General features: G+C 51.9%; 1 protein-coding gene across 3 annotated transcripts in view; it reads right to left on the reverse strand.

Moving 5' to 3' along the window:
• The window catches only part of LOC146199607 (growth factor receptor-bound protein 14-like), a 195185-nt gene that overhangs the window by 83418 nt on the left and 97028 nt on the right, over positions 1-14739 (reverse strand). For all 3 annotated transcript variants that reach the window (XM_084595124.1, XM_084595125.1, XM_084595126.1), the window contains one exon: positions 7198-7384. In XM_084595124.1, coding sequence (XP_084451250.1) covers positions 7198-7384 — 187 coding nt within the window. The remainder of the gene's footprint in view (positions 1-7197; positions 7385-14739) is intronic.

Here is a 14739-nt window from a genome sequence, read left to right on the forward strand (position 1 = left end):
ACGCATTCGGTATCGCGCAGTGCAAGAGCCTGTCACTGTAAATTCTGTGAAAACCATGTACTGCGAATGAAGGCAAAAACAGGCTAGTTCGACTCCAAAATAGAAACGACTGTCGTCAGTCGTCAGACGCCGCTTCTTGCTTTCCTCCAGCGTTTTAGTGCAATGTATGGTACGTTGTCTATGCTTGGGCACCGGGAGCATAGCTGGAAAGCGTTCCGCGAGAGAAATAAATAAATAAAAAAATGTCTTGTCCGTGAAGGATCCGAATTGTGAAAAGGACTCTCGACCTTGTCGCGAATTGCTGCCCGCGGACTGAAGCGAAGCAGCGGAAATCACTGACGTAGGGCCACGTCACAGCGAATCGTGAGAGCGATTCGCGATTTGGTCCGCCGTGTGAATCCACCTTTACTGACGAGAGGAAATCGGTCCCCGCTCGGACCCGACCCCATAAAACGAAGCGCGCCGGTGCCTCGCTCTCTCTTCTGGTTCCTGCTGCCCGCTCTCTGGCTGCTCTAACTACGACGACTCCCTGACCTCCCGGATCTGCCTGGATGGACCTGCCTGACCTGCCTGCACTCTGTGAGATAAAGATGTTTGTTCCACGACCCGCTGCGTGTGTCTCTTGTGTCTTCCTCGGGCAGAGGAGTCGCCCACAAACTATATGCTGTATTAAATACGAATATGGATTTCTAAACGCGTGCACAGATGGAAAGCGAGAACAATAAAGTCGCCTTTTCCGCGAATTCATTTGTAAGCGATGGACGGAATGCCTGCAATGAACGTAAGGCCGCTATTTTCGTTCAATTTTATTCCATTCCTCTTCCCGCGCCCGACCCCCCCCCCCCCCCCCCCCCCCACCCCACCCCCACCCCTTTTTTTTCCTTCTTTCGGGGATTGTCGCTAAGCACCTTATCACACTGTACCAGCGTGACGAAAATTCCGTGATTAGAGACAGTGGCAACCACACTCCTCATGCACTTGAAATGCGCCCATTAGTCGTGCGTACTCGGTGATGTTAACGAATGCCGCCTCGTGATCACGATAGCACCTTGTAACCGAAGTAAACCATTTTTAGTTTTGTTTTTTAGAGTAAGTTTAGTGCCAAATCAGAGCATCAGAAGTATGCGCCGACATGGTCGCGTAGGCGCGCTACAGGACCGCGGGAAAACGTCCCGTTGCCACGCTGTGTTTCTGGCACCAGAAAAGCGCGCAAACCGTTATTTAATGTAGTCGGCACTGACACAACATGTTTGGTTTGGTTTGGTAAAACTTTATTTCCCACAGAAGGGGTCCTGGAGGACACTCGGCTAGGCGCCAGGTGTAGAAGGCAGCTCCCACGTCGGCACAGAGAGCCCGAAGCTCTCCGCCGCCGCGCGGGCCTCCTGGATCATGTAGTGAAGCACTTTTTAAAACTTTGTCCCAACGTTCCTTGTTCTTGGCGTAGGCGTAACAGCACACCCAAATACACTTAGTTCTTTTCTGATAAACCCTCACAAGCAGCCACTCCACTGGGTCTTTCTCCTCTCAACGATACATTATTCTTCTCAACCATTCTGAAACGTCCTACAGGAGATAGCAACAGGATAAGCTGCATGTTGCAGTTCTTCGGTTCCTCCCTCTCATCCATATGCTTTCCTCGAAGTCCTTGAGGAAATAGTTATAGGAATGGCAGCAGTAGTTGTTCGCATTATCCCCGTAGAGACAATAGCAAGTTGCTTAACGCAAGAACAACTACCGCGAGTGTGTGCGCGTGCACCGAGCCGTACGCACTTGAAATATGCTCGCATAGCAACCGAACCGTGCGCGCGCTCTGCGCTGAGGTGTTCTACACTCGCTGCCGGCCGCTTCTTTCTTTTTTTTTTTTCCGCGCGTAGTTCGGTGCAGCACTGACAGAAGCCGCTACAGTGGAGCGCAAAACGAAGAAGGCCGCTTCTCGCTAAGCCGCCGCGCAAGGTTCATCCGGCTTCATTCACATTGCGCGCGACACTTGCGTTTGCTTTGGAGCCGCGCATGCGCACATTGAGGCGTTTATAAAACCCTGCGGTAGAGGGTTTTCGCTGTCGGATGTATAACGCGAAATTTGCTCCACAAACGCAAGATCTTCCAACGGCGAAGAAGCATGCGAAGTATATAGGCACGGAGTAGGTGCGTGAATGCACGCGATCCATATAGCCATTCAACGTATATCTGACGTCCGCAAGCTACCTCCGGGCTACTGCACGCAATTCTACGCGCCAAAAGTGCTAGCGGCAGTGCTAGACAATCTTCCAACTGGGGGTCGCCCCAGGGTCGAACGAGTGCTTATAAGACACGAACAGATGCGAGGCTGCAGCCCAAGAGCACTTTTCCCGATTCATTCACACTGTACAGGGCGTATATGTACGAGCAGCGCTCGCTTCCGAGCAGCGCTATTTGCCGCGCAGAGAGTGTGGCCAGCCTTCCCCCAACAAAGCTGGCAGCAGCAGCGGCCATAACTTCGGCAGCCAGGCGCTCAACAGGTGGTGTTGCCGGAGCGCAGCATTGCTGACGGAGCAATGCAAAGCCGGGTCTCGTCTCGTTTTTTTCTCTCCACAGCGGCGCTTCTATTTCTGAACGCGACACAGTGAACGCACACACAGACCTAAAGAACTGGAGCGGGTTGGAGGTTCGAGCTCATCTCACGGGAGGAAAGGGGATCGATTGAAAGGAGCGTTGTTCTCGCAAGGCCGACCGATTGGCTGGCCAACCTTTTGCAGGGAGACCCCGGCTCCGGGCGAACCGACCCGCTAATGCAGTGGCTCCCGTGGCGAAGAAGGGAAACTTTCGCAAGAAAGCAGGCCGGGTCAGCTCAGCGAGGAAAAGGCCTCGCGGACCGCGCGCGGCTCCCATGAAACTTTCACCGCGTCTCAGCACCAGCGCGGAGAGCACGGACCCCGGCAGCGTGGCGAAACAGTTCATCAATATAAGTGGGAGAACCGCGGCCCGCGCGCAGGCGTCGTACGTGCGTGCGTGTGCACTATATACTTACTCGCCATGACTCCGGGAGCGGGCTTTCCCTTTTTTTGCTGCTAGGTGCTCTGCGCCCCACTCGGCGGTGCAGTGGCCCCGCTCTTTATTTCACAACCCAACGGGGACGGGTGCACTTGGCGACGCACTCGACGAAAAGTCGCTAACGCGAACGGATGGCTCGGCTCTCCCGCTTCCTTCGCAAATCAGAGTGGGCGTCGTCGAGAGCTCCTTCACCGGAACCTTTTCCTGCCACGGGGTCAGCTCGTATAGTTTCGCATTACGAGAGAGGGGGGTTGGAACGAACGATTGGCGGTCCCGCACTTTCTCAAAAGACTATATACATCTCATTCCCTTTTTACGAATTCCAAAAAGCCTACCTGGACCGCGTGGATATTCTATCCTCGAACCTATACGGACACATCTACAACATGCGCTTATGAAGACATACGTGACGCTCCTTATTGATATATATGGGTAAGGAATCCAAGGATGGATCTGGATTAATTTGCGGCAGTTGAAGTGCAAATAAAAAAAAAACAAAAACAAAAAAAAAAGCAGATAGCTTTCGCCCAACCGGTGAACGTTACTTCTAATTCTCCGAACGTGCCGCCGTGGCCCTCCGACATTGGAACGGCCTTTAGCAAAGTTCGCGCACGGCAACATTCGAGAACGCTGCTGTCGGTCCCTCGACGGCATCGACGCGTACTACGTAACGCAGTAAATAGTTTAAGGTACCAGACATGATTCATCCGCACACCTCTCCTCATCCTACCATAAATATGCAGTGAAATGGGGCTCGCCAAAGTTCGCGCCACCTGTTGCCAAGTTTACGGATCGCGATGGACTCGAGAAGAGAAGGGCGGATAATCCTTAGGGCCTCTCAAACTGTACACGCACAACCCAGCGGATGATGGTCACGCAAGCGTGCAGAAGCGAAAAAGAAAGGAAGAATTATGGGTCTACTCTTTTATTTAGAAAACGCGCGTTCGGCCCGGGTCCTATGCTGGGGTTGCAAAACACGCCGCCGCGAAGTCATTATTACCGAGCCATTATCCAGCAAAAAGCGTTCGCTACTCCTCATCTCATCTCTCTCTCTCACGGCCCCCCCGCTGCAGCGCGGAGATGAGCGAGGGGCATTTCGCAACACGCAACAGAAGCTCGAAAGTATACACACACGCAACTGCAGTGCAGCGCACTTTGTGCTGGTGGCTGAGCGCATTGCGAAAGGCCGCTAAACGCACGCGGTTGGCTGGCTGCAAGCGGCCGGCAACCGAGCCCACGCCCCGTCGCCGAAGGGGGAAACCCTACACTCATGCCACCCCCCATCTCTGGGGCGGCGCACTGCCGCGCTCCCCACGCCACAAGGGAAAAAAAAAAAAAAAAAAAAAAAAAAAAAAAAAAAAAAAAAAGGGGGGGGGGGGGGGAGGAAGGGGGGGCAGCTGCGCTATCCTCGCGTGGGTCACGGAAAATGAACACAAGATTGAGTCCGGAGCGAACTCCTATTCATGGTCACGCAATGAGTGCAAATAAAAATCACGGATGACAACAAGCCCCCTTCTCCCCTCATAGCTTACCCTTTACCGCTCCCCCCCCTCCCTCTTCCTGGGCCTGCTTTTTTTTTTTTGTTCTTTTTTTCAAGATGCAATGGGTGACAAATGCCATCTCTAACTGCTGACAACTCCGCTCCCGATAGGGAACAGCTGCCTAGGCGGAGGTGAAAGGGATAGGGAGAGGCAAATAAGCCTTGCATTACGCCAATGAGGCGTTTTGCGCGAAAAAGTGCAAACTGATAATTATCTGTAAGCTCCGGAAAGTTCACGCATTTTCAGTTATTTTTTTTTTATTTTTTTTTAATACTATTTCTGCCATGCGAATACGGACGCATTACACAGGGAGCAAAAACTATGAGGAATGGGTATCAACTGGTCCAAAGCATCAACAGTTGAGCCAATAGCAGGTACACCGAGCTAATCATAAATCCGAAAAGTATACGTGGTTTCGTTGTCCTGTGTTTTACACCGTATGAGCTACATTTTCGCTTTATGCAGGGTAATAGCGCGTGGGAGCGAGCGCGGACCGTTTTCCAAGTTTGCCGACAGCGTCGTTCTATGGCGTCCACCCGCCTCGTTAGTACACATTACTAGGAGGAAAGTTCTTGCGACGACCTTTTCGTATCCCCTGCGGCGAGAACACGCGACCAGATCTGTTTCCCTTCATTACACTTCGTGACAGAGAGTAATGGGAAATGGCCCTCGCAAGAGCTACCTAAACGCTTTCTCCGTGTCGTCTCAATGTTTCGAAAGCCAACCAAGCTAATTCGCATAATATTCTCAGGCTGGCACACATTGCGCCTGGCCGCAAATGGACGACGAACTTTTCACTGCGCACTATTATAGGTTTCAAGCTGCGCCATGAAAGAGCCTCTAAAATACAGGTCCGCGAAGCCCTCAAAGTTCAATGCGCGTTAAAAAGTAATACACATGGCAAGTGAATGAATGGATAAGGATCAGCAACGACGTTCCCTGGACGACCTTACAGATACGCGTACACTTCGCAATAGGATAACGCCTTATTCGTCCGAAAAATACATCCTCTAAGTGCACTTAGGCATTGTTTCTCTCGCGCTCTGTATTTCGTCACACGCCCGGCGCGCGCGTGCAGCAGACCGTGGACAGTAGTTACGAACAGACACGAGACGGCCTTGTACTTGGCGTCGTCTACTAGCCGCAACACAGAAAGAAACTGCAGTACTTCGCCTTGGGCAGGTAAGAGGGCATGGCGTAATTTCTCCGAGCGCCAACATCAGTAGGGGAAAAAAGCACAAAAAAAAAAGCCTTATGACCCTGCAGTTCTCAACCTAACCGATTCTTCGCAGAGTACACCGCACAGTCTGCTTGCGCAATGGAGAAGCAGCATTCGTACGCGGTGTTCTTTTCCACTGCGCTCGACCATGCTCTCCTCAGATGCCCGAATAACATCTCGTACACATTGGTTCATATCAGCTCTGCACTTTATGCATTCGGTCGAGAAGCAGGCAACGCCGCCGGCCATTTTAATGAATGAGACTGGCGCTGCCAATTAGAAACCGGTGGGGGTACGAAAGCGGGCCGCGGCCTCGCCCCCGCTGTTTTCCTATGGAGTCAGCGCGTCTTTGACCCCAGGACCTTGGAGGCTTGGACGCTGGTAAGACGAATTATTCCGCGCGCGCTGAAAGCGGCGAGCATACGTCGGCCGCCCGAGGGCGCTACGCACGCATTCTGTCAAGGCGGCGACCGCCGGCTGCAAGAGGGCGCTGCGGGCGCGAGCCCCAGGCGACACGCACGCGTTTTGCAGAGGCGGCGACAGTTGCTCACGGATTACGCGAGGACACAGCGAAATGAGAAGTTTGGGAAGTGAGAGAGAGTGAGGGTGGTATACAGTCACTCGCGCCAAACGAAATGGAATTCGCTCGCACGTCGAGGTCGAAACGCGCATCGAAGCGAGCGAGCCGCGTGCGGTCGTTTCATACGCGAGCGATTAACATGAGAGGGCGTCGTCCGCGCTCGCGCGAAATGCGCGCCGCATTGCCGAAGCGCCCACAAAGCATGCACGCAGGCTCGGTGGGAGAACACCTGCCTGATCCTCCGGATATTGCCCCAGAAAGTTGCGAGCCATTTACACACACAACCGAAATGAAAATGAGAAGGCGGCAAAGGGACAGCGATTTCGAGGATCGCTAACCGAAGAGCAGTCTGCAATGATTCATTACCTTCGCACTCGGGGCGACGTGCCGAGGCCCCGCGGTTAGGAAACCCAGGCGGCGGCATACGGTGTACACACGCCCAGGGAGTCGGAATGCACTTATGCAAAACTTTCGACATCGCCGGCGATTGCTCCACCCCTTCTCGAGAGCGGGACGATCATTGAGTTCCAAATACATTGCCACCATTATAGCTGTCCCTTCATCATGACCACGTCGGTGGCGGCGGCAGCGAGGTAGCATTAGCGCAACATTTCTTATGGAACTGAAAAAAAAAAAAAAATAGTACTGCCCAACAAGCATGCATCAGGCATCATTTGCAGCTGATCGATCGACCAATCAATTGGGTGGCCAATCGGCTGACTAGTCTAATGGCTTGTCAGCTGACTGATGGAGACACAAATCCGTGTTTGTGCACCGTATAATTAACTGATTTATCGATCAGCGCGGCGATTGATTAATTCACTGACCTCGGGCGGTGAGGCGGCCTGCTCATCGAGTGCCTGGTCATCGTCCATGCAGAAGGGCAGTCCATAGCCGCTGTCCTGGGCCGACGAAGAGCCGAGGCTGGACGACGACGAACCGCCGCTCAGCAGCAGCTGGCGAACCGAGGAGGCCTCGTCGGACGCCGCCGCCGATGAGCTCGTCTTGCCGCACCTGTACGAGGAGGAGGGGAGAAATGACTGCCCGAGCGACGACTCGCGACCCAGCACTAGCGCAGCCAGCGGCTGCTGCTGCTGCTGTTACAGGTATATAACTCCGACAGTGGTCGCCACCGACGCACGCTTTCTCGCTGCACCGGCAAGCATGGAGTGATCGCCGAAAGCAGATACAGCATTTTAAATCGAAAAAAAAAAAAAAGAAAGGAAGGAAGGAAGGAAGCGAATGCTCTTCGCTTGCATGCGAGCGCTCTTTCTAGCGTGGTAAGAGAGCATTACCCCGCATAGATTAAAACGACGGCCGTGAAAGAAGTTCCATTTTAAAAAGAAAGGTGATAACCTAGTAACGCAGCGGTTCGCAATTCAACCCGGGATGTTCCCCGTTTATTTGACAGTTTCTTGACGGCACATGCGCCATTTCAAAAAGGCCCTCGGCGAGATGCACTACCGGGTCGATCAACACATCGGCCTACGGTCTTTTTCACTCCATCTCAGCTCCTTTCCGACGCCCACTAATGTAAACTGAAGATGTGACAAACGCGGGGTGTCGTAAGAAACGGCACGGGTATGGACTTCGACGGCTTTCAATAGCAACTAAAGCACTTAGGGCCGCACTTTCACGGTGAGAAGCCAAGGCTTAGAGTAAGCGAGTTCGAGCGACATTAGCCTTGCTTTGCGTGGCTGCGATACACACACAGAGTTATCGTTTTTGTTTTCGTTTTATTTTTTAAAGCAACTGCGTTTGCGTTGTGCATAACCGCGCACGTAACGCGTCGCGGCACCTGTGGCGTAGAGTGGCATGCATCAAACGTTCCACGAATAGTCAGAAACGACGAGTGGCCATGGCGACAGCCGGCGCAGACGGCCTTCGAGCCCAGCAACGGTGAAGAGTCCAGACGGCGGCTCGCCTTTCCGCATAGCAGAATGGAAAACGACGCACAAAGAAAAAAAAAAAAGAGTCAGAGAAAGGGACCGCGGGGGAACAGGACCTTGTGGACGAAAACCGAGCTAGGCCCGAGCGCCAGGCCTGGCTCGCCAGCGGGACGACGGCACAAGAAAGGCGACGCCGTCTTCCGATTACGCAGGTGCTGCGGCGACGCTTGCTGCTGCGAACGTCCGCCGCCCCGCCGACGGGGAGAAAGCGCGGAGTGCGAAACCGATGACGCCACTTCCAAACGCCGGCGAGTGCAAAATATACGACGCCTATATATAAAGGAGCACGCCGATTTCCATTTCGTTTCAACATTACTTTTTGCTCTAGTTCTTCGATGGCCGGGGTTTTCGCCTTACTGCCCACATATCAGCCGACCTTGGCCGAGCATCATAACAGCAGCGTCAATGAACATCATGGGATCTATCCACAATACGCGGATGAGCGAAAAGCAACTAAAACCAGAAAAGCTTCTAATTCATTATGTAATTCCTCTGCAATTCCAACTCGAAGGGGAATGAAGTTTTCTTCGAGCAAGAGCGGAGTTGGAAATACGAGGAGTCCCGGAACTACAGGGTCACATCGAACGAACCGGAAGTTCGAATTACCGAGATTTTCGTGCCATTTCTCCAGCCTCAAGTACGGGCGTTCGGTACTGTGACACTGTGTGGAACGCTCGGTTTGTTTGCTGCGTGCATTCTACGGTATCCTGTACTGCCGGCGAGCGCACAGCACATAGCGGCACGACCGCCTTCCGTTACCGCGCTGACGTCAGCACAATTCGACGCTACTTCGTATAAACACGCCGCGTGGCTTCAACGCGCTTATACTCAGTTACACGATCTGAACATATCAGCGACGGCTTGGCAATTCTCTTGCGGAGCACAGCAGCGAAAAAAAAAAAAAAAAATCTAATTTGCCACAATGAATGACGATGCTGGAGCTTCGTTGAAGTTCATTCATACTGACGCAAAGCAAGAATGAAAGTCTGCTTTTTTTTTTCTCATTTTCTTTACTTTTCCCCTGTGTTCTCAACGGAGACGCTATGAACGCCTATGAAAGAAGTAACGGCGTTCCGAGATATAGTCCTTATTCCGGTGCACTTTTCTTGCTCGCCAGCAGTGCGTCAACATCTCCAAGTGAAACGTGCCGACGAACACAATCGTAATGCGAAGAGTTGCGCGAGGCTAAATTCAACGGACACTGAACGGCGCACTGCACATATATTACACACATATACGGGAAATGTCAAGTTTCCGTGACCAAAAACCGACCGCTCCTCTATTCACTCTTTTTTCAGTAAAAATATTCTCGTTAACAGGTACGTGATTTACACGTATACAGGTGACAAGCATATGTAGCCGTAAGGTGCCATCAAAGAAAATAACTTCGACAGGTGTAATTACACCAACGTGCTTCCGTCATCGAAATGCATTCACCGCGGATAGGGTTCACAATGAGCTCTGTTCAAGAAGTAGAAAATGTTCACAGGCTGAGAGACAGCGAGATAAAAGATAACACGAGAGAGAGAGAGACTGGCGCTAAGTGTTCATTACCAGTTTTTGTTTACGCACGCTAAACACTATCGACATCAGTGCAGGCAGGATTCCAGAGCAAACACGAGAGCGCACGTACGACGTGCAGCAGAAGCAGTAATCAATCGGCCACGTCCCCAAGCCTGTGAATGAATACCGCGCCCTCATCACGACAGCAGACAAACATTGCTCAACGGGTCAAAGGGATCGCGTGCGTTAGCCTCAATGCGGTTGGTTATACAACGCCCAGCCCGAATGCGTATATACGCATAGCGCGCATGCGCGCGAGCAGCATACACGGAAGCCATCAGCTGCCATCAATTAGAGTTGCGGCTGCTTCAGACTGCGCGCAGCTGCACAGCAAATACCGCACGCGCCGCCACTCTATGGCGCAGCCTACGCGCTTCTTTTCATTTGATTTCTTTTCCTTTATTTGCTTTTCTTTTTTCGCACGCAGTCGCTCGCACCAGCCACGAGCCGCGCTGCAGTCGCTGCATGAATGAAGGATGCACGCGCAACACGTGCCCGATTGTTTTCTTTCGACGCACTTTGGAGAGATGTCCCTGATTCAAACATCTGTCACTGTTGCGAACGCACGAGCGCTCATCGGTCTCGCTCTAGAGGCTGCCAGATTCCACGGAGTCTTGGCCGACCTCTAGATCTGGGCCTTCGGACCCTTGACTGTTTTAATAAATGTTTTAACCGACCAACCAAACAAACACAAAGCGATATAGTATAACAAACTCGTGCTGCGCGTGTGTATAGAGCATTCATGGTGGCAACAGATTGTCGGCGGATAATGCGCGTCTCAAACAGTGCAAGGTGAGTTTCCGCGCGGAAACAATGTTTGCTCGCGTCTCTGGAGGCAAACGACCTGCTTATTGTTTAAATCGCCCGGCGATTTTCGGACGTCTCAGTTATTCGGGTAGCTTATATCGCCGATACAACGCAGTTATTAACTGGTTCCGTTCCTTCAGTTGAATTGCCTGGTTACTAAAACCGCTTCTAGACTACATTAAAGTCACGTCTCGCGCACAAATATAGTAGTCGAATCTCTGAACTAAGATTTTCAGTTATTACTGCCAGAGCGCAACGGTGCGTTAAAAGCCGCAGACGGTCAGAGGACGAAGCAAACGATCAGATGAAGCTACAAACGTTCAACAATTTTTGGATGTTAGCGACTCGCGCGCCCCATTTTTTTTTCTTTTCTTTTTACAAAGCTAGACACAGGCGCTCGCACACCGACTCGCCCTATGATGAAGTGAGCGCCCGTGACAAACGAAATCCTCAGTGTAGGCGTGTTCGAGGCGAGGCCAAGTCACGCACACCTCTGACGGCATTTATCGTCGCTGACCTATCCTAAACTAAACAACGGAGACGGCGAGTGGCTTTGCTCGCTACTACTCATCGGCTGTGAATGCACAGGCGGAAGCCACTGCTGACGAAACAAAAATCACGAAAACAATTAACCGTAACAAAACAGGGCCCACGTAGCACATGGTCTAGCCCGCTTTTGCACGACCCATTAATACCGTTAAGTGATGTCCAAGTACGAAGAGAATATGTATATACGGCCGCCGATTTAATTGAACCAATCCAGTTAAAATTGGTTAAACTTGAGAAACACGATTACAGTGTGGAAACGATCTGTGAGTAAGTACGCGCACCACAGGGGAATGTAAAAAGGGAAAGCCAATTTTGTCGCGACGCTGTCAGATAACCCGATTCCCCCCCTCCCCCCTCCACACACACACACAAACACATACATGCGCGCGCGCTGCACGCATTACGTCACAACATCGCAGGAGCAGAGGGCATGAGGCAGGCAGAAGAAGGGCCAATAATTAGCCGAAGCCGCTGTCAAGGCTGGCGCAACACGGGTCAAAATAAAGCAGGCGTACGCACACACAGACAGACAGACAGAAAGCCTGACGACTAACTCAATAAGGCAAACTGCATATCGCTCTCGGGCCACCAAGGGGCAATACAGCGCTCGCCCGGCGCCTCTTCTGTAATGAGGCAACCCAGAGCAGTACGTCGCGCGTTTGCACCCCCCTCCCCCCTCAGCTCGCGCGTACAGTTGTGCGTGCCAAGGTTATTAAGGCACAGCGGGCGAAATGGGGGAGGGGAAAGGGGGGGGGGGGGGGGGGGAGTGCCACTACTGTCAGCCATTCTTAATTTGCCGATACGGCCGGCGAGCAATTAGCGAAGAAACACACGCAGGAGATACCAAAAGCGCAGCTCAGAGAGAATAAAAAGAAGGCGATGTAAGAAAGCGGCACGGAAAAAAAAAAAAAAAATCTCGCATATATAACTTCGTTCGTTAAGCTTACTTAGCAAGCAAGCTCGTGTTCATTTGCGCTTTGCTCCTGCTCTGCCGCCTCGCTCTCTCACAACAGCAGTTTTAATACTCCCTGCCCCTCAACTTCCTTCCCCAAACCCCCTCTCTCCCGCCTGCCGCGATGTCACGCTTCACTTAACAATTACGTAACGCGCGAATCCAGCCCGATTCGATTATTCTTTTCTTTCGGAAGCGAAAAGAAAGATGAAGCACGAAAAAACTCATGCGCGCCGCTCTGTAGCTGCCAGCTATATAGCCGGCATTAAATAGCGCTCCTTTTGTGTGCACGCACCGCTCTTTTAAAATATAGACGACAAGGAGGATAAAGATATGGCGTAACGTTCTTTTAAATCAGCGCCGCTTCGCAGCAGCATCAGGCGACGACGACCAGTGCCTCGAAAAGAGCTCTTCGCTGCTCTTTATATTTTCTTTGTCCTTGCTGTCATTCCCGGTTATCTGTTGCTCGTGTCACCAAACGTGTCACCCTCCCTCCCTTCTCCATAAGCCGCGAGGAAACGAGGCTTGGGAAACACCACCGCCGACGCCCAGTGGCTGGTAGTGGTAGACTGCGGAATATCTCCTTAGCCAACACAGCTAGTGACTCCCCGCGATTCAGGCCACAAAAGAGGCCCAGAATGGCATCATCAGACCGCGAAAGGCACCTAGCAACGACGCGAACAATGAGGCAAGAAAAAAAAAAAAAGGGGGGGGGGGGGAGCAATAAAATGGAAAGGAGCAAAGAAAAAGCGCCCACCGATTCCCGTCCTCCTCCTCAGTACCCTCCTCTGAGCTTTATACGACCGTCGCGGCATTTTTACAGCGCACTGACGCAAGAGACAAGAAAAAAGGACGCACTGAAGTGGATCTCCGCGTAGACAACCCCCTCTTTCCCCATCAACTTCTCTCTCCACTAAGAAAAGGGATGCGGGCCTGCGCACGCACCAGACATGCCGTAACGTTCGGCAGGCTGTTCGAAGCCTGTCCGTCGTTGTGGACATCGTGAGTGGAGAGATGAGGCTCGGCTCTACCGTCATAATACCGCGCGCGCAGACGGCCGTGGCCTCCACGGCTGGATAAGCGTACTAACCGCCCACGTTCGCGCGTGATGTAGGGTGGGTCGGACGCACGGCCGATACGGACGGAGCCTACGCTGCCATAAACGGCGCTGTATACGGCGACTGAGAACACAGAGAGAGAGAGGTCACGAATGCGCAAAAATAAAAGAATGCGAGGAATTTCACCTAATGCTCACAAGTTTGCGCGGCCGCATAACCGCGTACTATGCCTCGCCGCAACCGTCGCAACACCCTCATGGCAGAGGAAGCTGTACCACGCACATATTTTTAACACCAACAACTCAATGCGAGGCACTCGGTTTCCCCGAATCGTGCCGGCGTTTCCATTAAGAACAATGCAGTTGCTAATGTACTGGTACGCCCGGGCGACAGCCATCTCCAATGTATACGCGTACCGACGTAAACACTTAGCTGGATCAGTGTACAGTGGTGCGCTTATAGTGCAGTGACGCGGGTGGTTCCGATGATCTGGCGAGCTTTCGTCATACCTCAAGCAACTATAGCCTCGTTTAACAGGAACACGCAGTAAGCGAGTTTTCGCTCCGCGGCAGATCTTCAAGCTTGCGCCGGTGCGAGTAACAGCGCTTTGCGCCGGTCAGACAAGCCTTGCTCTGGATGCTATAAGCGTTGGCCTCTTGTAATTTCGTTTCTGACAAGAAGTCGCCACCTAACTTCTTTCACCAGCCACATTTTAAGGCGAAAGCCTCTCTAGGCTCATGGAACGAAATCCCGTACGCGAGAGTTGTGGGCGAGATCTGTGCCCGAGATTCTGCGAGATGTGTTCTCCTTGTTTAGCGTTCCTGCCAGATGCAATGCCACACTTGCGCCAAGGAACGCCACGCGACAGGCACGGTGGTGTACCGTCCACACTCACACTTGCCGGAGAAAGTGTGACAGATACTGCACCTTCCCTTTCATGTAAACTAATGATGATTATATGTAGCACTGCAACGAACGCCGATAAGAGACAAACGATGAGAGGAATATGATAGGAGAGGAAGGGTAGGTTTTCGCCATTCTCCTATTAAGAGACATATAAGAGACCCTCTAATTTTTTTTTTCTTCCCCTTCGCTCGGATGTCTCAAGACAGTATATATTCGATGAGCTGATAATGCGATTAACAAGGAGAGAAAAGAGGCCCCGTCCACACACGCCACGCCACAGTAACACTAGCGCATCGCGCTGGCGACATTAAAAACGTTACTGCGCCATGCCGACATCCCCTTCTTTCTGCAGGGAGCTGCATGCAAGAAATCTGGTAAGATAACGCGTCCCCGGGGTCCTTACTCTGACTCAACACAGGAAAAAAAAAATATATATATATATATATATATATATATATATATATATATATATATATATATATATATATATATATATATATAACGTCAGCAGCGCATAAATAGTATATGACTATGTGCACACGTTGCAGTGATGTTGCGAAGGCACACGCCCGGAGAGACGAATCG

Source organism: Amblyomma maculatum, chromosome 2 (assembly GCF_055883805.1).
Source record: "Amblyomma maculatum isolate TAMU_Amacu chromosome 2, ASM5588380v1, whole genome shotgun sequence".
NCBI lineage: Eukaryota > Metazoa > Arthropoda > Arachnida > Ixodida > Ixodidae > Amblyomma > Amblyomma maculatum.